The sequence below is a fragment of the Pteropus vampyrus genome, unplaced genomic scaffold (assembly GCF_000151845.1).
Source record: "Pteropus vampyrus isolate Shadow unplaced genomic scaffold, Pvam_2.0 Scaffold22, whole genome shotgun sequence".
In the NCBI taxonomy this organism is placed as follows: Eukaryota; Metazoa; Chordata; class Mammalia; order Chiroptera; family Pteropodidae; genus Pteropus; species Pteropus vampyrus.
Window position 1 is genome coordinate 12741847 of NW_011888803.1, and position 25586 is coordinate 12767432.

The following is a 25586-nucleotide window of genomic DNA, read 5'->3' on the forward strand; positions in this document are numbered from 1 at the left end:
AAACACATCTTTTAACTACTAAACAGAGGTCTTGAGTAATAGTTTTCAAAAACATTGGGTCAAGCATTGTTGAATACTATGTTCAACCAATTCTTTTTACTAAATTATACATACTGATAGTTGGACTAAACTTAATTTTCAATAGATTCTTTTAGACTGAATTAATTTTCCCTCTTAATTCCTACATGAGAATAACTCTACTTGATTATAATATCTTTGATTATAATAGCTTCTAAAATGTTCTTCCTCCCTCTAGCTCTTCTCCTTACAAGTTAATTATATTTTTTGAAATATATTTGTCCAAAATATATCCTAATTTTTCTCCTGCTAAAAAATCCTGTGTTATCCATTGCTTAAAGCCTGGGCTTAGAGCCAGACTTCCCGGGTGAAAATTCCACCTTTCTCATTTACTAGTTCTATGATCTTAGACAAGTAATTTAAAGTCTCTGAGCCTAGTTTTCTCTTCTGCAAAGAGGGAATGATAATAGTACCTACAACATAAAATTGTTATGGGGACTAAGTGCCTTCTCTTGTGCAGTTTTCCATGACAGTGTGCTAATAAATGTTTAACAACTGTTTCTCAAAAATATGCATATGTATACACACATATAAGTTTATTATATGCATTAAATGCATTTATTATATGTAAAGGATATGTAGTACACAATTCACATACAATATACAGCATGCTTCATTGTAAATTCCATATATCTAATTAATTCTCACTGAATGTTTTCATTGACATCTATGGTTGCAACTGATAAATGAATGTAGTTCTCGCATGAATGCTATTTAATATTTTTGTTGACTTTAAAAAGTAAGATGAAAGTAAAATACCAAAGATGTATGTTGGGACTTCACCCATTCATCCACTGGCTTAAACAACTTCTTTGCTGAATTAGATAATAGTTTTCAAATATTAGAATAGTCCCTCAGTTGTTTTTTTTTTTTCTATTCACGGTGTAATGGCTATAGACACAACACACTGTTAAATTTAATCTGCATTATTAACAATTGTTCATCACTTTCCTAATTCTAAACAATAAACAAAACAATAAATCAAGCTCTGATTTGTAGTGTTTGCTGATTTCCATGGTATAAATACTCCCACTGTAGTTGATTTTTAGGCCACCATCATGAAATTACTGAATGCAAACTTGAGAAGAAATGCATAATAGCACCCCATTAGATACAAATATAGAAGCAAATAATCTCAAGAACACAGATAATGAAATGTGGAATAAATAGGAAGTGATTAGTTTTGCCTATGTATAGCCTCTGTTTTAAATATTTTAACTAAAAGTTAATATAATTAAACTTTTAACAAGTTGAAAGATTTCCCAAAACTTAATAATCTCTCACAAGCCAGTACAAGTTTGCTCCAATAAACTACTGTGTTTCCTTCACTTTAAATATCTTCAACCCTCTTCTTTACCTATCCAAATCCTACTTTATCCTTCAACTGTACTTATAGTGCCAGTTCACATTATTCTACTTTTACATATTGATGTATATTTGCAATATAATATGTACTAAAAACAGAAGTAGGTATAAAATACAATGGGAATACGAAGAGAACAGGACCTAAACCTAGAACGGAAGTCAAAGTAGATGCCTCTAAGATGGTAACATGGTAAGATGGTAACACTGGAATTTGAGTTTGATGGAATGTGATTTTGGAACAGGGCAAGAAGTCAAGTCAAGATATTCCATGAAGGCAGAACAGCATGTGAAGTAACAGCAGTAAGAAAGACCAAAGAACATTTGGAGAACTATACACTTTCAGAATTTCTGGAACACAAAATAGAAGGCAAAGCCCATTGAGATTGCACAGGCAGTTAAGTGCCAGATTATGTTGAAGTTTTTTGCCTTGTTAAGGAATTTACTTCATTTTTCTTATAGGCAACAAATAACTATTGAATATATTTTAGCAAGAGATTTACATGGTCAGATATGCCTGTTAGATAACTTTGAAGAATTATGGATTAGAGTATAATGAGACTGGAAGAAAAAAGTAAGAAAGCCATTGCGATAAGTAAGAGACAATGAATGCTTAAGCTAGATTATCAGCAGAAGATATAGAGAGGAAAGAATAGATAGAGATGTTGAGGTAAAATACATATGACTTGGTGATTAATTACATGCGAGGTAAGATATTTAGGCTGACTCTTTCCTGCCTTTAGCAGCTTGGAAAAAAGAGAGGATTCTTTCATTGAGCTAAGGTGGGAAAAAAGGAGCAGAGTGAGGTGTAGAGAAGATAGAAAAAGTTCAGATGCTGAAATGTTAACTTTTAAAGTAGATATGTCCAGAAAAGTGATGTGTGTAGATGGAGCAAGGGCTAGAAAGAAAGATCTAGATGGGAGTATAGATTCAGAAATCATCCGATGATAGCTAGGAATTGAAGACACACACAGGCTTGGGTGATATTGTCTAAGAAAAGTATAAAGTGAGAAGAATGTAGAAGCAAAAAAAAGAAAAGAAAAGAAAAGAAAAGAAAGAAAGAAAGAAAGAAAGAAAGAAAGAAAGAAAGAAAGAAAGAAAGAAAGAAAGAAAAAAGGAATCTTTTTGCAACATTTACAGTAACAAAAGTACAAACAGTTCAAGAAGTGGTAGGAAATCCAATAGAGTGTTTACTGAAACCAAAGGAGAGCATTCTAAAAGAAAGGAAAGAACAGATGTGTCAGATACTACAAAGATCAAAGAAAATAAAAAATTGAAGAGTTCACTGAATTCAGCACTTAGGAGATCTCTAAATGGCCTGAGCAAAAGCAGTTTCAAAGGAGTGATGGAGGACCCAAATTTCAGTGAAGAGTGACCAGGAGGTAAGGAAGTGAGCACAGTGAGTATGAATTGCTCTTTCAAGAATTTTTGTTTCAATGGGAAAGCAAGAGATAGAGGGCGTAAAGACTACTGATTCTGTTTTTCATCTGCCTGGCATGCTTTCCCTTCTTTTAGTAGAAATATCAAGTCCTTTGGGAAACTGCTTCCACCATTCCATGCAATCATGGTGAGGGTGTCATTCATGATACTTTGGCTTCCCCAGGGCCACAGAGGTGTAACACATGACCCAATCCCCAAGCTACAGGGATTGATCAAAGGGTGAATACTAGACTTAAATGAGGCCGGTCAGAATGAACTCTGCTCTGCCAAAGCTAACAGAGAAAACTGCATTTTTCTACTGAGGCTGCTAAACTGAAAAGATGTGAGTTAGAGGCACATTGCCATGGGAGAAAGCCTGTTTAAAAAAATAAAGCTAATTAGTACCCAGAATATCTAAAATATGGAGAGAAAGCCAGAGGTATAATAAGATCATTTGAGTGCCTGGATCTAGAGAGATTAAACCCAGATACATAACTGGACTTTTTAGCTTACATGAGACAATCGGTTTCCTTTTTTTTGGCTTAACTCACTTTGAGTAGAATTTCTGTCACTTACAATCAAAAAGGTTGTGACTAGCTAGATAGGGACATGAAGCTGAAGAAAGAAGAGACTTGGGTATATGCTGAAGAGAAAGAGACAATCGGGAAGAGAGCTTAAAAATATGGGAAAGAGGAGGATAAATGGTCTCCTAAAGTCCCAGGAAAGGCAGGACTGGAAACACTAAGATTACAGATGGAGGGCTAAACCTTGAATAAAATAAAAGATGATTCTTCTTTTAAGACAAATAGAAAGTTAAGGATGGAGACAGAGAAATATGTAGTTGTGGTGTGGAAAGCTGAAAGAGTCATACACTATGGGTTCAATTTTCAATTCTCCACTGATAAGTAAAAGTCAATTTCATTTTACAGAAATGGCATTGGACTGGTAATCAAGAGATATGGACTCTATTTCTGGCCCTGACCCTGCAATTAATTAGATATGTGATTTTGGGCAAGTCATTTAATCTCTCAGAGTCTTGGCTTCTTTCTTTGTAAAATGAGAAATTGCACAAAGGTCCCTTACGATTTAAATTTTGTAATTCAACATGCTTTCTCATATAAATTCTGACATCTTTCTTCTTGAAATTGGAATACAGATGATAAAAATTTCTATATTTTCCTAAAAACATTCTAAGAGCAGTATTTGAATACATTTAAAGCATGTTTTGTCACCAAAGACTAATGTGTAAAAAATATAATATACCCAATTACTAATAATAATAGTACCAAATACTATAAGAGCTTAACATACATTATCTCATTTAATCCTAAAAATTCCTAAACTATAACCAGATGAGTGTACTGAGATAAAATGGATAAGTATAATATGAAAGGTTACACAACAACTAAATGGCAGAGCTAGAGTCTGAACCTAGACAGATTGTTCCTAGATCCAGTGAATTTAACTATTATACTATACAGTTCCTTAAAAAAAAAAAGGAAAAAGAAAAAAGAAACAAAGAGTAAAATGTAGGCTCATTCAGTAAAACAGGGATACAGTTATTATTGGAGGTTAAAGTATCTAGATGAGACTTTAATATAAATTGGATTTGGAATAGTGGGTGAGAAAGAAATAAAAGTAGAAAAACTATGTAAAAATAACAGGAAAGTAAGCAGAGGGAAGGATAAAGTCTGGTATGGAGAAGAGCAGTGAATAGAGCAGCAGTACAAGGAGTAAGTTAGAGGACTGTAGGTTGAGCGGAGATAAAAACAAGTCAATCTTATACCTTCTATGCATTTTGTAATAATATTCAGGCTTTGAACAAGTTGAATAAACACTCGAATACACTAGATGAGATAAAGGCACTTTACTTGATCTTATACTGGGTCTAATGGTGACCATGGTGTCATAGGAAGTGGTGGGTACTCCAGACCTTGCCTGCCTAAGATCGTAAATTATGATTAGAGGAAGCATAAAGTGACAGCTTGATGGAAAGAATGGCAATAGATGCCCCAAGCTTACCACTTCTACATACAGCTACTTGAACAAACAACTGTATGGCCAGGATTATTTCTCACACATTTTAACAGACTGGTTATTAATAGCGTGACCCAGAAAAATGATGCTATTAATGAATGGCAGGATCCAGGGTAATGATGAACCAAGCACAATGCTGAAAAGTTTATTTGTATTATCTCATTAATTTAATGACAGATATAGATAAAAAGCAAATCTAGATTATGTACTAGCTATAACCTACAAACTAAGTTATAGTCTTATATTATTATAGAAATTTTAAGAATCATAGGTTTTAGAGATATTAAAGGTCACTCAATTTAATCTCTTAATTTTAAAGATAAGACTAAGGCCTAAAGAGAATAAATAATTTTCCCAAGGTCTTACAGCTATTTTGTAAAACTGGACTAATTTTATAAACAAAATTATTTTAAATAATTCTAAAGATATATAAAAGTAATAGTTCAGCATTTTAATACTTTTTGTAGCCAAAAATCCCTTATTTTCCCAGCTTTTCCTTCTATTGTCTTTAAATAAAAATAGTCAACACTATGTAGGGAAGAGATTTTTAAAAAAATTTATAACAGACATAGCAAGACCATCTGAAATAACAGATCCAAAGAATTTGAAACTGGTTCAATAACCCAAGAAAAAAAATGTTGCCAAGTTAATAATCATACTAATTTAAGATGTTGGTTTTTCATTAACATTATTTGTCAGTCCAAAATAATGATAAATCATATTCTCTCTCAAGTCAGTATCAACAGTAATTTACCTTTGTCTTGATATTCTGATGGTTCTTGTTGAACATTTACACAGATTTCATGCTGATCCCTCTGCTCCATTATAGAAAATTCAGGCATGTTTAAATATTCTGGCCTTTATAAAGATAAATAAAACCATAAAAATTTAAAGGAAATATTAAAATCAATATGACTTTGGAAAATACTTATTTGTATAAACGAAAAAAAAAAAAAAGGTTCACTCATTCAACACTTCTATGATAAACTGTACCAGCCTGGGTAGTAAAGGGTAAAAAATAGGTGTTTAATGAAAGCAACAGATACTTAATCATCTCTACATGCCCCCTATATGTAGATATCTGCTATCTGTGTATAGCCTTAAAAATCTATTGCTAATGCTACTTCATGTTAGATAAAAAAGCTAGAATCTCTTGAAGTGGTGTTGGCATCCGTTCTGATTGGTCAGTGGCTGTTCTGTACTGGTTAAGTATATTAAATGTCATTCCTGCATATAAAATTCCCTTATCTAGAAGGGAAATGACATACACTATTGCCTTCTAGACATCACAATATAGGTAAAGAACATTGAGTTATAATCTAGGGCTTTCTGTTTATTAACTAGGAATATGAGCTTTGGTTATTTCATCTATAAAATGGAATAAAAATACCTCATTTTATGAGCCAGTTTCTTGTTAAGAGCAAAAGATATAATATATAAGATATAAAAGTAAAAATTTTAAATTATAAAGAATTTTATAAATCTGAGGTATTATTAATATAGAGTGGGCCCCTAAATGGAAAAGATTAGACTTTGTGTACCAACATGAATTCTTTTTTTAAAAGTATATTGTCACCTGTTAAGTTTAGGAGGCAAAGAGAGCCTGAGGGCATGACATATAGGATGAATAGTTTCACAGGGAAGAGATTAGTCAATGAATGTTAAAGTATTCTATAACTGTAGAGTTCTAAGTAAATTTAAGGTATGAAAGACAATGAAACTCTTATGATATCATTACTTTTTATGGAATCAAATTGTGATGTGAATGTAGCTACTGACCACCTTTCTTTGAATAAGTGATTATTTGGAGGAACAGAGAGTTTATAATTAATATTGTACCTTAGATATTAATATTATATTTGTACCTTGATATACTGAGAAGGGAAGGTTTTGGAGTAAAACCAAACTCTTTAAGGTCCACACTTGGAGATTTATTCATTTGTATCTATTAATGAAAAAATAGATAAAAGTTCAACTACCAATTTCACATCAATACCTTTTAACAAACGGGGCAAACAACAAATTCCTGCTGGTACATAAGTCCAAAACCCAGTGAAGTATGAGTAACCCACACTAGTTCTCAACTCAAATCTTCTTCTCAGGCTCTTCTTAAATGTTGATATTCTTCAGGGTTCTTTACTAGGGTTTCAAGAACTCTTTTCACTCTGCACATTCTCAATCAGATTTCTTCTGCTTCCATGGCTTCGATTATCATCTACATGCAAATAACTCTCAAATCTATACTTCTAGCTCAGCTCTCTTTCCTGATTTTCAGTTACATCCACCTGACACTAAAACACCTTGAGCTAGAGATCTTGCAGGCTTCTAAATTCAATATTTCCAAAAATGAACTTATCATGTCTCTACTCTTCTAAACTTGCTTTTTCTTTAGAGTCTCTACTCTATGGAGGCCCCACTTTTTTCCAAGTTGCTTGAGTCAGAAAGCTGGGCATCATCTTTAACTACTCCTTCTACTTGTGCCCTCATAACCAATTAAGTACCAAGCTAACTCATTCTATCTCTGAAAAATATTTTAAACGCAGCCACTTTCTTCCATTGCTACTTCCACTACACTAGACTAGGGCATCATCTTGCTTGGATTATTGTAAAACTAACCTAATGAGTCCTTGTGTTCCTTTTGTAATCCATTCTCTACATTGCATCCATAATGAATTTTATAAAATACAATTCTGATCATGTCAATGATTAAAGCCCTTCAGTGACTTCCCAATACTTTCAGAATAAAGTCCTAATTCTTAAAATAGAAAAAAAAGTGTTCATGATCTAGCTCCTACTTACCTCATCTCTTTCCACTCCCCTACTTGTAGTTGAAGTCCAGACATATTGTATTACTTCAGGTGTTTTTTTTTTTAAAGATCTCTTTGTCAGCTTTGGACCACTGCATATTCTCTATGTCTGGAATATTTTTCAATCCCTTTTCACCACCATTCTGGTGCCCACCTCTCCATACCTGGCTTATGCCTATATATCCTTTAGGTCTCAATCATGTTTATTAGGAAACCATTTCTGGCCTATCAAATATGGAGTGGGTACACTTTCTATCTAAGTTCAAGTTATCTTACACTTTTGTCACAGAACCACTTATCACACTAAATATTGAAAAAGCCTATTTACTTATTTGTGCCCTTCACTTAACTATAAGCTCTATCAGGGCTGGGACTAAAACTATCTTATTTGTCACTGTATCTTAGCATCTATTATAGTGCTTGACACATTCTTGGTGCTCAGTGACTATGGAAGGTAAGAAAAAATAATATGGAATAAATGGAAGAAAAGGAAGGAAGAAAAAACCTGAGCTGCTAAAAACTTATCTCAGAGAAGATGGTAGGTAGTCATTTCAAACTGCATGCCTCTCCCTGTTTCCAAATATTTCTCTTGATTTAGCCTCATAACTTAGAATCTTCAGTTATAAAAGCCCTAGAAAAGCAGCAGCAAACTCTGCCATTTTATTGGCTCTGTTCTGTAACTTGATCAATAATTTTGTCATGGATATGATGACTTAGGCTTAGCATAAGTCTGTTAGTGACTAGCTTATCAAACAGTAGGAACTCCCATTCCTTCATCACTTGGAAGGGAGGCTCTTGCTCAGTACTTATGTAAGTGCATAAATCAAAATCAACTTCATACTTCCCAGCCTTGTCTAGCACAGACAAAACCAGGAAAGGGCAAGAGTGTCTAGTTTCAGCTACATATCCTTCTCCATTTCCCTCTTCTCTAGTTAAAAACAAAAAAGAAAGAAAGAAAAAGAATAAAAGGCTAATGAGGGAAGGGGTTGTATAATTATGTACCAAAAGAAGATTTACAGACTAATTATTAAGAACTATACCTTTTTCTTTAGAAACAGTATTATGAATAATGGTCATATTCCTAGTCAAGTTCTCAAGTAAATCTAAAGTACACTGTGGCTACCTACCTAATCGATACACAGAACAAAGGAATATTCACATACACTTAATTACAGGACAAGGGAGAAATGTTATTAAAACTAACCTTGAGACGTTTAACTGGAGGAAGAGATGAAACAGCATTTCTGTTTCTTAAATCAGACAAATATGAAGAAATTGTTGATTTTTTCATTTCTGACTTCTGTGCAACTCCAATTTTACCTAGGAAAAGAAATTCTAGATTCTTTAGGTTAAATTTTAGGTATTGTTCATATAAATCCAAATTTCTTCAAAATTTCTAACCTAATATTTACTTTTTTATGTTGTCCACAAGAGAAAGAAAATTTTTTGTGTTATAAGCTACATAATGCAAATACCACACATAGATAATTAGAATGTCATTACTATTTATCAAAGACCTTTCAGATTTTAAAACCTGAAATGAATTTGTTTTATGGAACTCACAGCAGTCATGTCCACAAACATGTTTATTTTTACAGTGATGATTACATTCTCGGTTCCCAGGTTTTCTGTAGGCAGTCATTCCTAAATTAATATAAGAAAAACAAACCTAGTTTTACTACATCTATTATTATTAATTTAACTAATTTTTATAGTTTCTTTCCTTTCAGACAGTACAAAGACTATGATTTTCCACACTTCCTCCAATATCAAACCATTTAATATATAATTTTAAAAAAAGACATTTCTGACAACAGTCAGTCCCTGCCTCACAATTAGCCCCATTCTAGCTTTTTACAAGGAGCACTGAGCCACATATAAGCTTCTCTTAACTTCCTTGATGAAAATAGAGCCAAATATCACAAAATATCAGTGACTTTTGTCCTGCATAAGGTAAAAATGCGGGTGGAATTTTGAGACTTTTCTGCTGCTTTATACTTAAGCCTGAAGAACCTGGAAAGAAGCAAACCTCGTGGCATTACTGACAGCTGCTAATAGATAGTACACCATACATATCTGATAAATGTTAGAAATAAGTGCTTCAGGGGTGTAAGAAATTTGTTATATAAATTCATAGAAAGGAGAGAGTTCTCCCAGCTTGACCCTCCCTAAGCTAGAATTAATACATATAAACATGTAATTTATTTTTCATTTATTATATTTTGAGTAGGATCTTTCTTGATCTTAGTTCTCACTAGTAATGAGAGTATGGAACGAGATATTTGAACTGGTCCTTGAATGACAGACAGGATCTGGATATGAGAAGGGGACCAAAGGAAGATGTTCCAGGTAGAGGGCATAATATCTAAAGGCAGCAAACTACAGACTATAGAAATCCCTTTATTTTTGCTGAAGCATAGATTTTTAAGTCAACTAGCAATGCTGTAGACAGTGAAGACTTTTTAAAACCTTTACAACCTTTCTTGGTCTTTTACATTTTCAGTGCTGTTGCAATCAAGCTTTCTAAAGGCATGGCACATCTAGACAATGATAACGCTGTATATGTATAGCACCCTGTGGTAAATGGATAATGCCGCTCACCATATGAGGCAACCGGCTAGATGCCTTCAGGCATATTGAGAAGATCAATATATTGGGTACTGATAGAATAATAAAATATCAGCTGGAAGCTGACAGCTGAACTATAGTGTTCCTAACTGAACATAAACAACTTTGGAAATATTTAAACAATTCTCAGATAAGGCCACTCTGTGACTACAGTAGAAGACAGATAAGACTACAGTAAAATTATTTCTGAATCTAGAGACAAGAACACTCAAAAACTACAAAAATAACTAAACATCCCCCTCTTCTGGCTAACACAAATGACTGCTATTTCTTTAATCCTCCCATCCACAAGATAAGATGCTTCAAAATATTCCATACTCCTCTTTCTGACAGTACCAAATCCAGGATTGACCTCTGCTTTCTTTAAACCCTCCTAAGAATCACCTAGGAAAAACTACAACTCTAAAATAAGCTCCTCCCAATTCCCTGAGATGACGCATGGTTCTGCCAGTGCTATGCTCTCCTTTGCTGCAGCAAGTTAAAAAATAACCCAACTTTCTTCAAATACATATGTGCTCCCAGCAGTCTTTGGCTGAAAAGTTTTGACATACTTTGCAAGGCGTGCCATGGCTTACTGGTTGAGAAGTTTTGCCCCAGTTCATGATCTCATCTCTCACTTACCTGACTAACCTTAATTTCAATCTTACCACATTGCAATTTACTCTATATGCTGTAGTTTAATTAATCCTCCTAAAAGTTCAACTCTGATCAGGTCATTTGCCCATTTAGAAACATTAGTTACTTCCTGCTGTCAACAAAATTAATTCTGTATTTAAGGTCCTCTACAATATAATTCTAGCCTACCATTCTAATACCCATACATTCATCAAAACACATTCACTTGCCTTTATTCAAATAATCCCAAACCTTTCCATGATTGTACCTTTGATATTATCTATTATCTTAGAAGACCCTTACTTCTTTGTCAATCAGAAGGCTATCAACTTTCAAGGCCAACTCAAATGGCACAGCTATCATGAACATCTACCTTGATCACCCCATCTAGAAGTAATTTCTCTCTCCTTTGAGCCCTTATGGCATTTTCTTTGTACCTCTCCACTTAGTTTACTGTATGCCAGCTTATATTTAATGTACTTACATGAAAAACACAGTAGGGAAGATTAGGGTATCCTAAACTGAAGAAAACATGAGTTCTAATATAGACTCTTCTCTGTAAAAAACAGAGATTAAAAATAATACCTGTTTTGTTTACCTCACAGAGATGAAAAGATAAAGTATGTGAAAGCATTTTTAAATTAAGTGATAAACTAATAGTGTATGTATTAACTCTACTAATACGTTAATTAAAGATTATACAAGTAATTATAACACTAAAATTGTTCTGAGAGTTATGAAGGGGAGGAGCACAATGCTATTTGATAACAGAGGGAACTGTCCTGGTCAGGAATGTCTTAGAAGTCTTCCCTAAATAAGTGACAACTGGACTGAGGAGTAAAGAAAGAGTGGGAGTTAATAAACCAAAGAGAGGACAGCATGTGCAAAAGCTCTAGGACAAGGGAAAGCATAGCACATTGAGAAACTGAAAGTAAGAGTGTACAAGATGAGACTGTAGTGGTGGAAAGGTCAGACAGCCTATTTTTGTAGGGAAACAGCTCCATCGTGGCACTCTGGCAATTGCATGTCTCCACATAGGCCATATAGGCAAGGCTGAACTATTTACAGAACGCCCTCTGACTCATCTTGGGACATGTCAAGATAGGCAGTCTTGTGAAGCTCGTCAGCCTCCTTAGCTTGCAGGAAGCTCCATATCTTGCATGAGGCTGCCCCCTGGTTCCAATAAGGCATAGGACTTTTCACCTTGCCCCTTTTGGGTATAGCTGCGGGCTATAAAACTGCTTAGCTGCAGTGAGAGTTCACTCCTTAAAAACAAAGCACCCCTTCATGTCATTTGGCCCCTCTAGTTCAGTGTCAGCCTATGGGATTAGGGATGCAAGCAGCTGATACCACGCTGATCTGGTTTGCTGTTTAAGTAATAAACTGTCTAAATCTATTTGGGTCTCTTGTGTCCTTACCAGCCAATTCTATGGAGGTGAGGCAAGACCACAAAACAGCTGCCACCCCACTGCTGCTTAGGGACTGATTCACATGACAGTATGGAACCTTGTAGGGGATGTTAATGATTTGGATCTTTTATTCTAAAAGATATATGGAGCCACTGAAGTGTTTTAACCAAAGAGGGGATTTAATTGAATTTGCATTTTGAGAAAAAATCACTCTATGGCGTCTAATAAGGATAATGGATTTGAGAGAGGACAGAGTGGATGAAAGAAAACTGTTAAGAATCTACTGTAGTCATTCAGTAATGAAAATGAAAGTAACTCAGTCCAGGTGGTGGTAATAGTAGAGTCAAAGAGAACAGACTGATTCGAGAGGTGTATAGAAGGTAAAAATATATTTTATGTAGAATCAAGTGGAGTGCTTTACTTTATTGAGCAGTATATTGTTTTCCTTGAAGTTTTACTGCCTTCCTTATAGTCTAGCAATAGCTACCTTAAGTTTTTTTTTTTTTTTTTAGGTTCATTCAATGCTTCAAAGATAAAGATAAATATATGGAAACAATTCACTCACTTATTTCCCTGTAATTGATACCTCCTTTCCTGAGTCCTCCATTAGCCTCCTTATGCAATCTAGGCCTGTCCTATAGTAGTCATCCTGGAGCTTTCTTTCACTAAGTTCCTGGACTGAATCCACTATTTCTGGATTCTTTAATATTTTCCTTTCTTGGTTAACTGTTTTGTTTTATTGTGTTCATCCTTAAACTGCCCGAGAAAGGGCATATGAGAGTTACTTTCTGAATACTTGAATGTATTAAGATAGCTTTTTTTTTTACTTATCATACTTAATTGTTTGGCTGGGTATAGTACCCATCATGGAAAATAATTTTTTCCCTGGAGTTTTAAAGTTTATTATCTTCTAACATCCAGTGTTGTTGATAAAAATACTAACACAACTTTGGTTTTTGTTTCTTAGAAAAACTTATGATTTTCTCTTTACCATGATGTTCTGAAATGCTGCAGTTATACCCCCTTTGTAGATTTTCTTTCATTCATGCTAACTAGCACTAAGTAAGCCTTTTTGATGTGATTTATGTCTCACCTCAAGTCTAGATAATTTTCTCAAATTATTTCTTCTAATTTATTTCTCCTCTCTTTCTGGAACACTTATTAGTTAGCTATTGGACTCTTAGATTGCCCCCTTTGTCTCTTTAATTTTCTCTTTGTCTTTTTGCTTTCATTTATATTGTAGTGACTCTATCTTCTGGCCCTCTAGCTTAACCATTTTTTTCCAATTATAGGTTTTATTTCCTTACACTCACTCTTGTTTCTTAATTGCTTTTTTTTCCCATGGCATCCTATTTTATTTTATAGTTCCAATTTCATCTTTAATTTCACCGAAGTTACTAATTAGTTTATATTACATTTTATTACATTCCTGAATTATCCTATTGCTCTTTCATCCATTTTCCGTTTACTTATTTTGGGCTCTCTTTCATATGTTCCAGATATTCCTCAAATGTCTCTTCAGCCTTAGTTGTCTGCTTCTAAAGTAGTCTTATTCTATCTCCATTTAACAAATGAGAAAATTAATTCATACAGAGGTTAAGTAACAGGTTCAAGACTATGCAGATAGTAAATAGCAAACCTGAGATTCTAATTCAGGTAGTCTAATTACAAAGCTTGATCTCTCAACCACCTTACCTCCTAGTTATACTAGCTGCCTTAGGTCACCCCAAGTAATACATTTAATTTATTTAGGAAAAAAAATCTTTTTTGGGAGTGGGAAGACTAAAAGGAAATGTCTTGCAGATTGTTTTGCAATATAGGATAAGAAGCTGCTTTCTCCTTTAATCCAAACCTCTAATAGATGCATTTCTAAGAATTACCACAAGATGGCGTACAATGACTACAAATATTTGTTCCCAGTGCCAAAAATTCATTAGGATCTGGCAGGATTTGGGACTCCCCAAAATTTCAAGGTAGAGTTAGCAGGTCTTGTCAGAAATGAGGACTATATATAAGTCTGTTTATGGAATACTATTGTATGGATATTACCTAAGTGACAAAAACTTTTTACTATATTTCTGTTAGAAATGGCACTTAGAAAATACAAGTGCTCCCCTAACCTCACCCTATTCCCTACATCCTGCAAATTATCTGAATTTGTCTTATTAACAAGTATAAGCTTATAGAGATTATACTTGTTAATAAGTATAACTAAAAAAATGAGGTTACCAGAGAAAACTGACCTAAGGTGTACTCTTCGATATAAAGTTAACAGATTCCCTACTCCATCACCATCATAACCTGAAACATTTTCAGAGTTTTGTCACATACATTAATTTATATATGTTTTTTGAAGTCTCAAAGCTTTTAAAGTTCCAGGTATTTAAAGGAAAACAAGTTTATTAATGTCAACTAGACCTTTGTTCAAAAAAATCCAGAAAAAAATTGAAAATAGTAGGCATCCCTGACACACTTAGCCTCACATCCTAATTATAATTCAAATAATTTGGTCTGTGCATAAATTACTGAAGTTAATATTGCTAAAAGAATATTACTTTGACTTTAACAGTTCCTGATTTATGTTAATCATAGATTTATACACTTTATAGTTTTACTTTTTAAAATGAGCATCTCCTTTTAATCATTTGTCAAATATTATACTATCACTTTGTTATTTATCAGGAAAAGAATCACACTGATTAATCGGAGTCCTTGATTTTACAATTTAGTGCATGTATATAACAAAGAGAATAAAGAAAAGCTGACTGCCTTTTGAAAAGTATTTAAATGTGCACACTTCCAAAGTGCGTGGGTATTGGTTTTATCCTTATATTCTTTAAGTACATTAAATTTTCATACTCTGAATGGCATAGCAAATGCAAATGAATATATTAATATCTAATCAATTTTCTTCAAATTAAACAAAGCTCATACTTCTTCTTGAGAATGAATTTAAAGGATAAGAAGTTCAAATGCCTCAACCTCATATATTAAGAGGTAACTGGCATGAAAAAATATCTAAATTTTTTATAACTAAAAAAGTGTATTTTTCACATTGCCATATTTTAAAAATAGCAAAAATATTTTCCCTTAAATTCTATAAAAATTTTATCTCTTGGACTATAACTATATATGAGAAATTGCTGCAAAAAGCATGTTTTCAGAGTTGTAGAAAACATAAAAATAATTCTATTATGTACAGTTAGGTGTATACTTTTGTTTTTATATATGGTCCTATAATCTGACATATACAATATTAAATATTTTACAAATATACAATATTAAAATATTTGTTGAACTTGCAAATACCTTTGGAAATCATAGCAACTATATTCTCTGAACCAAATATCAGTTTATATCATTTAATAATATGATCTGACATGAAGTCAGGAAAACTGAAATTTGGATTTATTTGAAAAAGCCCAAATTTTGTCCTAACCTTAGTAAAGTAAATCTGACTGCTTCACTGTATCTGTTACTGAGAAAGAAAATGCAGATAGTGTAGGTATGTTATGTTTAAAGGTATAATCATGTATCTTGATTTGGGGATATATGATTTTGCACATAAAAACTGAATTATATAGTTGGGATGTTCTTAAGATTTGGGATGGTTATGTATACATGTATGTGAAGGGTGTGTGTGTATAATAAAACAATATTTGTCTGATAGGAAGCATCTTTTAACTGTTTTCTACAGTGTTGTGCTGAATTTGTGGGGAATTCTGGGCCTTATAAAAGACTCATGGTAGTGTGAAGTATAGTAAACATTTCAACATTTTACTGCAGTAACAGAAACAATTCAAGATATTTAAAAAAAAAAAATAGGCCTTTGCTGGGGTTTTGAAATGTATTACATGGCCACAGATATCTTACAAAATACAAAAGCAGTAACACAGCTAAGAGGGACTGAAACCCCAAAATGGAAAGTCATCAGAACTCTGGCTCTGGCATTCTCATCTTTGCTCCTCTCTGTACCTGTTTTACTCTTCTCATCCATAGTCCAACTATATATGATTCTTACCATACATGGTAAAGCATGGCCATCTGATAGTTAGTTCTGAGTTTATATTATCTTACTGCAGTACTAATTATAAATCGTCTTTCTTAAACTGTGGTATTTCCTTCCTTCTGGGAATCTGGACTTGGGACTGAATAAAAGAAGGTTACTTGGTTCCCAATAATTTTGCTGCCAGAAAAATAGTGGCCAAATGGAGATCTCAAGAGAATGTAGTATCAAGACAAAATAGACTACTTCTGTGATGTGGGAGTCAGTTCTAAGAAAAAGGGGATCATTGAAAGCTAAGCTGAAACCCTTCTTTATTTTTTATATACAAACATATGCAACCATGAGATTCTTTTTTTTTCAGCTAAAAAAAAAAGGGGGTGGTGGTGGTGGTGGAAAAAGTACTTCTAAAAGAAAAGATGATATAACATTATAACATCAACAATGGTAACACAGAAAGTAAGTTATTAGTTTACATTTTCACATATACCTTTTTCAGGTGCTTTTAATACAACTATTTAAGTAGGCATTCCTCCAGTTTCATTCAACAGATACTGAGGACCTACAATGTACCACTTTCAAGATATATTTTGGAGACAGAATGATAGAACATGTTGATATATTGGATATGGGGTAAGAGGAAGGGAATAGTCAAGAATAATTCCTAGGTTGCAGTACTGAGTAACTTGGTAAATGAACAGATGGTAGTACCACTAAATGAAATGAATATTGAAAGAGAAATAAGTACACTAGATGTAGGATGGAGAAAGGGAAAAGAGATCACAAGTTCAGATATGGAAATGTTGAAATGAAGGTGTTCAGCAGATCTCTTGATATATTAATGACATTTAAAGTAATTAAAAAAGATAAGATCACCTACAAAAATAACGTAGACAGAAAAAGGGAGGCCTGGGACTGAATCTTAGGTAACTCCAACATTTAGAAGTCAGAGAAGGAACGGAGGGTGAGAAAAATATGAAAAAAGTAGCCTTTGAGAAAAAGGCAAGTCAAGGAAGAGTAGTGTCATGGAAATATTTCTCCATTTGCTTATTAAACACAACCACTTAAACAGGTATTTTAAGGACAGACAAAATTAAAAAAAAAACTGATCAATGGTGTCGAGTGCAGCTGAGAAATACTGTTCTTTTCTTTCTTTTTTTTTTTTTTTTACAGATTTGGAAACCAAAGCTCAGAGAAATTGTATTTTGCAAAGATCACAACTAGCAATACATATCAGAGTCAAGATCAGAATCCACATGTCTAACTCAAATTCTTTTTTTCTAACTTTTTATTTAAGTATTTTTAAAAACTAACTTTTCCTTTTTTTGTCTAACTTTTTATTTAAGTATATATAATATAGAAAAGTACATATATAGTAAATGTATGACACAATGAATTCTCACATACTGAACACACCCTCAAAATCAACAACTAGATCATGCAAACAGAGAATTATCAGCATCTCTCAAAGCCAATCTTATACTCCCTTTCAGTCACCTCTGCCAAGAGTATCACTTGTCCTTTTAATAGAACAGATTAGTATATTGGTTTTCTAGGGCTACCATGACAAAGTACCATAACCTGTGTGGTTTAAAACAAGAGCAATTTATTTCTTGTTATGGTTCTGGAGGCTAGATGTCTGAAATCAAGCTGTTGGCACAAACATACTCCCCCGAAACCTCTCCTAGCTTCTGATAGCTCTAGAAGTTTCTTTGCTTATGAAGACATAACTCCAGTCTCTGCTTCTCTCTTTGCATGGCTTCTTTTCTCTGGGTCTGTGTCTTCATATGGAGTTCTCCTCTCTGTATCTGTATATCTCTTCTTATAAGGACACTAGTCATATTGGAATAGAGTAGGCCCTAATTTTAACTTGATTACATCTGTAAAGATTCTATTTCTAAATAAGGTCACATTCACAGGTACCAGGAATTAGAATGTCAATGTATGTTTTGGGAATACAGTTCAATCCATAACAATATTATCATTTTTTATAATTTATATAAATGGAATCATACAGTATTACTCTTTTTTATGTCTGGCTTCTTTTTGCTTAGCATTATGTTAGTGAAATCCATTCATATTACTGTGTGTAGCTGTAGATGATTCATTCTTATTGCTCTACAGCAGGATATGGTCCATGAGCCAGCCACCTATTTTTGTAAATAAAGCTTTACTGGAACACAGCCATGTCCTTCATCTATATATTATCTATGACTGCTTTTGAGTTACAGAGACAGAGCTGCGTAGTTGTAAAGGAGGCCATACCGCCTGCAAGCCTAAAATATTTATTATCTGGCACTTTAAGAAAAAGTTTGCCAACTCTTTAGAATTCTATTGGGTCATTATACCACAATTTATTTGTCTGTCCACGGAATTGCTGATGAGCATTTGGCTGGTTTCTAGTTTAGGACTAATAAGATAGTAGTACTATGAACATTCCAAAGTATGTCTTTCGGTGAACACACATGCATACTACTGTCAGGTATATACCTAGAAGGGGAATTGCTGGCTCATAAAATATGCATATTTTAAGCTTTAGTAAATAGTGCTGGTTTTCCAAAGTAGTTGTACCAATTTATACTCACATTAGTGATTGAGAGTAATGGCTGTTACACAACTTCATCAATACTTGGTATTTTTCTTTTCCATTTAAGTCCTTTTGGTGGTTACAGAATGATATCTGATTATAGATTAATTCTTATTAAATACCCTTTCATATGTTCTTGATTGCTTGCATATCCTCTATTTGAAAGTATCTATTCAATCTTGTGCCCATTTTTCTAATAATTTATCTGTTTCATATAGACATAGGAGTTCTTTATATATTATGTGTAATAGTTCTTTGACAGTATATTAGTTTGCTAAGACTGCCATAACAAAGTACCACAGACTAAGTGGCTTCAACAACAGAAATTTAGTGTCTCACAATTCTGCAGGCTACAATTCCAAGATCCAGGTGTCAGCAGGATTAGTTTCTTCTGAGACTCCTTTTTCTTGGCTTTTAGATGGTTGTCTCTCCCTGTGTCTTCACATGGTCTTCCCTCTGTGTGTGTTTGTGTCCTAATTTCCTCTTCTTAAAAGAATACCAGTCATATTGGATTAGGGCCCACCCTAACTACTTCATTTTAACTTAACTATCTCCTTACAGACTCTATATCCAAATATGGTCACATTTTGAGATACTGGAGGTTAGGACTTCAACGTATGAATTTGGGAAGGACACAATTCAGTCCATAACAGCCAGGAATATGTATCGCAATTTTTTCCTCACACTTTATGGTTGCGTTTCCCTCCCTTAATAGTGTCTTTTAGTGAACAGAGAGTCTTAATTTGAACATGGTAAAATTTATCAAATGTTTTTATAATTAGCGCTTTTTGTGTCCTGTTTAAGAAATCTACCTATTCCAAGGTCTTGAAGATGTATTTTTATTTCTAAAGTTTTTATTGTTTTCCTTTCACATTTAAATCAGCCATATATTAGAAATAAGTCTTGTGAGAACAGGGTCAAGATACAGTTTTTTCAATATGGATACCCAAGTGATCTAGTACCATTTTTTTTAAAAGATCGTTCTCAGAATACTGCATGATACAGTCACTTGTCATGACACTGATTTTGTCATAAATCAGTAACTGTGTATCTGTAGGTCCATTTCTGGACTCTAATCTATTCCATTGGTTAATATATCTATCCTATGCCTATACCACACTCTCTTAATACCTATTGTTTAATAATAGGTCCTAATATCTAATAAAGTAAGTGGTCCAGTTATATTTTCTTCAAGTTTACCATGACTATTTTTGTTCTTTTGAATTCTTGCATGAATTTTATAGTCAATGTGTTGTTTCAGGGAAAAAAAAAAAAAACCTGCTGGGATTGGGACTGCACTGAATCTAAAGATTAATTTGGGAATCTAAAGCTTAATTTGGGAAGAACTGACATGTTTATAATATCATTCAATTACTTGTTTTCCTTAATTTGCTTGCAATAATAATTTTTAGTTTTCATGTAGTGGTATGACTATCTTTTGCTACTGCATTATTGGGTATTTGAGATTTCTGATGCTATCATAAATAATATTTTTAAAATTATGATTTCTATCTCTTCATTTATGCTAGTATATAATAATAAAATTTATTTTGAAATTGAATATAATTCACACCGTAAAATCCACCCTTTTAAAGTAAACAAAATATTAGTGTGTTTTTAGTATATTCCCAAAATTATGTAACCATTACCACACTCTAATTTCAGAACATGCCATCAACCACAAAGAGAAATCATGTATCTATTAGTAGTTGCTCTTCATTTCTTCCTATCCTTGGCCCCTGGCGACTACTAATCTACATACGCAGTCCTCCGTAGCCCAATCTTTACTTTAATACAGAAGAGGAATAAATATAGCCATTCACCTTTATTGGATCCTGCTACAGTAGATCTATCTGAATGTTCAGAATTGGAAATCTCTGTTTCTGATTTTTTTCGTATAATTATTTGATTTCCAAACTTCTTGGGTCCTAAGTAAAAGACTTCAAATTTCTGCTGAATATCAAGTCCAACTCGAAAAAGGAAAAAAGAATATGTGCTTATTTAAATCATATAAATCCATACATGAGATAATTTGTTTTTCTCTCTTATATTTTTATACCTGTTGGAACTAAAATGGCTAATAAGTCCAGAAAATAAAAATGCAAAGAAAAAAGTTTCAAAATTAAAATTTATGCATCATAAAAATGAAAATCAGTGTTCCCACATTAATTGAAAAAGATAATCCATGTTATCTTTTACATATCTAAATACATAAAACTTCCTTTAAAATGATATATATTATTTAAATAAATTACTTTATACAATATCTTTTACATATATTGTTGTTCTGTTTCAGTATAAAGGAAATAATTTTAAAATTTTATCATATTCTTTACATTCATGTCTTCATTACTTCAATGAACTTACCATATTCAGAACTAATTAGATTTATGCTAAGATCTTCAGATTTAAGAGCTCTTTTCACATCAATCTTTTTAGCCCAATTTCCAGCTTTTAGCAAAACAGAATCCCTGAAAAAGGATAATGCATCATTTAATTAATGATCTGAACACCAAATGAAATAATACATTAATCTTCAAGAGATAATTTATCCTATAACATGTCCTATGTGGTGACAAACTGAAGTCAGTACTGAAAACTACTTTCCCCAGATTCTTGGAAGAGGAATTGGGGTGTCAGTGGAACTACTGTGATCATAATTTTAACTGCACATTGACCCAACAGCTGATTTCAAGATGCATTGACTCATGGCAGGCCCATCTGAATATATAGTTGCTATCAATAACCCATGAGCTTGCCCCTAAATCACTACCACTTTGAAATGGTTGTACCTAAGTTACATGACTTTGTGAGAACTTCAATAGTGTCTTTAAAATTGATATAAAATAGATTGTATCTAATAACATCACAAACAAACCAACCACCAATTTTGTGACTGAACTCATTTTAGTCTCATACAGTCAAGGCTGTCAGATTTAGTTGTCACAGAGAATAAAGATTTGTACAATAACATATTCTCTATAAGTGTGTCATGGCTAGTTATGGGAGAGTAGTTACCAATGAAAAAGCTATTCTATCAGTCACTGCAATCCCTTTAGGAACCTTGCATGGGACATTTTAGGAAAGTATCTTTCAGTACACTGGTAACAAGAGATTTCCATTTCAGAGTCACTGCCATTCCTGAATTTGCAATGTACAGTAATATGGTTAGGAGCATAGGCTCTGGAGTCAGAATTTTGGGGTTTAAATATAGAATTTAGACTACCTATATGACCTTGAACAAACTGGTTAGATTATCTTGGTCTCAATTTCTTCCTCAATAAAATATAAATAATAATAGCACTTGTCTCCTATAAAGATTAAACAATTAAATACCTGGAAACTACTAAGTGCTCAAAAAAAATAGTTATAATTATAACTTAAATCCTAAGAGTTTGCTTATGACAGCTTAGGAAAAATAATAGTATTAGGAAAAAAAGGCTGAAGTAAAAGTTAAAGAATATATGCTAGAGTACTAGGTATAAAGAAAATACCTCCTTTTTATATTTGATCTAGCTGGCTGGATCCTACAACGGAGCTATACTAGTTTGTTAGATTTAAATTTGAAAATAGAAGATATATTTTGAAGTGAGTAGGAGGAAGATTACAATCAAAGAGTAGTAAGGTCATAACTAACTGGAGAAAAGCAAGAAAGTATGAAAGTTCAGCAACAGTGGACTACAGTTCATCTATTTACTTGTTTCAAACCATGGCGATAGACTTTATGCTTTGTTCATTAGAGTACTAAATATAACAATCTAAAACAACAGACCAAATTTTAATATCTTTTTTAATAGACAAATAAAGAAACTACCCCATTATAGTGTCAGGATATGTAATTCAGTCAGTCCTCCAGTTATTGTATTACTTTTTTTCTCAGTGGAATTTTTATTTTTATAACATATGTTTAGAAATAAAATCAAATAGAAATTTTACACTTACATAATTTTGTGCTTAGAAACCAGTTGATTATCTGCATCACCTATAATTAAGGTAACATAGTGAGAATCTGATGCTGTTCTTTTAGTTTGTAGCTGTTCAAAGTTTCTTAATTTAATGGTCACTAATATTTCTGCCATGGTATCACTGTATCTTGCAATCTTTAAGAAAGGATAGGTATAAAAAATGTTAAAAATAACCTTACTATCCATACTCAGCTCCAAGTCAGCTATGGATAGCATTATTCCTGAAAAGAAAATTAAAATATCTAAAAATCAAAGTATTTACCTGTTCCACTTCAAGTTCATATTTTGGAAGATACATCACTGTTTCTTTTATTTGAGTTCCAAAAGGGGGATGTCTATTTAAAATCTAAAAACATTTATATCATTATATTCTTACCACAACACTAAAAAGGTTTTAGTAAAAATTTTTTTGAGTCAATAGTTTTAATAATGCTTATTACTTAAAACCTTAAAGTTAAAATACTTAAGACTATGAGAAAGAAAATCATTTTAATAGAAATAAACATAGAAAAATTAAGTTTTAAAATTTAGATAGAATACAGGTAACATTTGGAGTAAGTGAATATTAAATACCAGTTCGAGTTCTCTTGCATCTGTTTCTTCTATTTTTTTAAAAGAAGTCAAACCTGCATTTACCATTGCATTTGACAATGTTATACCTGTGGAAAATTAATCAAATAGCAGTTTTTAAACAATTCATTTTAAACTAAAACTATACTTTAATATTTAACTACATGAGTAAAAAAGAATTGTCACAGATTCAGACTAATAACTAATTTTTTTAAGTTGTTTTTTTTTTCTTTTTAACACCTACAGCACCCAGTATTCCTGCATGGTCTCCCATCCAAGTACTAACCAGGTCTGACCCTGCTTAGCTTTTGAGGTCAGGCACATTCAGGGTGTCATAGCCATAGACTAATTTTTAAAAGTTTCTTAAAAAAAGTTTTCAGTTGGATTAGTTGAGCTGTAGTATTATTCAATTATACATATTTCCTTTTTCAAACTGAAATAAAATATGCATTTGATTTATAAGAGAAAGAGGAACTCTTTGGTCTGCATGATGACTCAATCTTTAGTTTTATCATATGTCATCCAGACAGCAAGTCCCAAGAGACAACTAATGTTATACTTGTGTTTGAAAACAGGCAACATGACTCAGAAATAAGAATATTGCTTCATGAAGCTATGGCATTCTGAGCATTTCTGTCTCAAAGTTCTCTGTTTCTGTACCTAAGTGAGATAATTTTACTCTTCTGCCTAAAATTTCCAATGCCTTTCCATTGCATTTAAAATAAAATGGCAATTTCCTTACTGTGGCCAAACTACCTTACCTATATGACTTGACCATAGTCTACTTCTCCAATCTAACTCCTACCGCTCTCCTTTCTGAATACTCTCTAGATACACTGCTTTAATTTTGTCCCTTAAATATATTAAGTTTACTTCCATCTTTGGACCTTTTCTTTTTCTTTATGCTTTAAGAAACTGAAATTTAAAATTCTTATACTCATATGAATGAATTTAACCAAATCCCAAAATAGAAGATATTGTCAGAAATATAAAATTCCAAAATATTACCCCTCTGTCTAAGGCACATATATTACTGTTGGTGGTACGACATTCCTATATTCTTACTCATATCTTTATTATTTCTTGGGAGTTTCTCATACTCATTCTTAATATACAACTTTCAGTATTCACATTTCCTTAATGCTCATTTCCATTTTTTCTCAAAACTTCTCCTGAATTTTAATTTTTTAGTTTATAAACATTGTTGAAAAATAATGTGTATTCTTTATTTCTTTCCTGATGCTCTGTAAGTACTTAGATTTGCTTTTTTGTTTGGATTCTCACACTTTTCTATTATATGAATTTTGCTGGGCAATATATGCTTCTTTCTGTTCAGCTGTACTGATTAAGTCTGAAGAACATATTTAGCTTTTGGCAATTTGGAAGGTACAGAATTTAACTAATGCCTATACTGACAATATTCTAAAAAATCGTGAAGACTGGCTTTTAAAATTATAATGAAACTTATGAGTATTCATTTAATCTAACTTCAAATTTTTCTGTAAATTGCTATTTTCTGAATGTTGTATGTAACCTTCTTTGCAATTCAGAACTCTTAGCTTTGTGGGATGGGTGTGGCATTTGGTTTGCTAGGACTTCTGAAGAAGGCTGAGTCTTTACATCAAGTATCTCTCCTCTACTTCGACCTTACTTTCATTAGTCAATCCCCACCTTCATTCCAGCTCCCAGCACTGGTCAGCCTTCTGCCACCCACTGATTTCAAACTTCAAGGAAATAAAAAGTAGGATATCTTTGTTTTAAGTAATAATAATAAGACAATCCCTAATGACCTTTTACATGATTTTTTTTAATGTCCCCAAGATGTGTATAATATTGTAAAGCTAACAAGACTGTCCATTATGGGATAACGACTCTGTTTTTAGAGTTCCAGCTGTCTAAGAAGGAGTAGGGTCACGAAGCCAAAGGCACCAAACTGGGAAACTCCAGAGTGCTTTACTCACACCCGTCTTTGGAAATTGTACCCTCCAGAGCTTTTCAGTTTATACCCTGACCTATCCCAATAGACCAATAGACAGGAAATAATCAAGTATAATTTGCAGTATCTCTATGAATATCAGTACTAATAACATAATGTTATTGAAAAAA

At 32.9% G+C, this 25586-nt stretch overlaps 1 protein-coding gene across 1 annotated transcript in view; it reads right to left on the reverse strand.

The window, feature by feature from the left end:
- Positions 1-25586, reverse strand: part of HFM1 (HFM1, ATP dependent DNA helicase homolog) — an 81262-nt gene that overhangs the window by 8026 nt on the left and 47650 nt on the right. Inside the window, exons 25-33 of the mRNA XM_011355634.2 lie at positions 23484-23569; positions 23173-23256; positions 22888-23045; positions 21313-21416; positions 20769-20915; positions 9267-9347; positions 8908-9023; positions 6762-6841; positions 5651-5754 (exon numbers count right to left, since the gene is read on the reverse strand). Coding sequence (XP_011353936.1) covers positions 5651-5754; positions 6762-6841; positions 8908-9023; positions 9267-9347; positions 20769-20915; positions 21313-21416; positions 22888-23045; positions 23173-23256; positions 23484-23569 — 960 coding nt within the window. The remainder of the gene's footprint in view (positions 1-5650; positions 5755-6761; positions 6842-8907; positions 9024-9266; positions 9348-20768; positions 20916-21312; positions 21417-22887; positions 23046-23172; positions 23257-23483; positions 23570-25586) is intronic.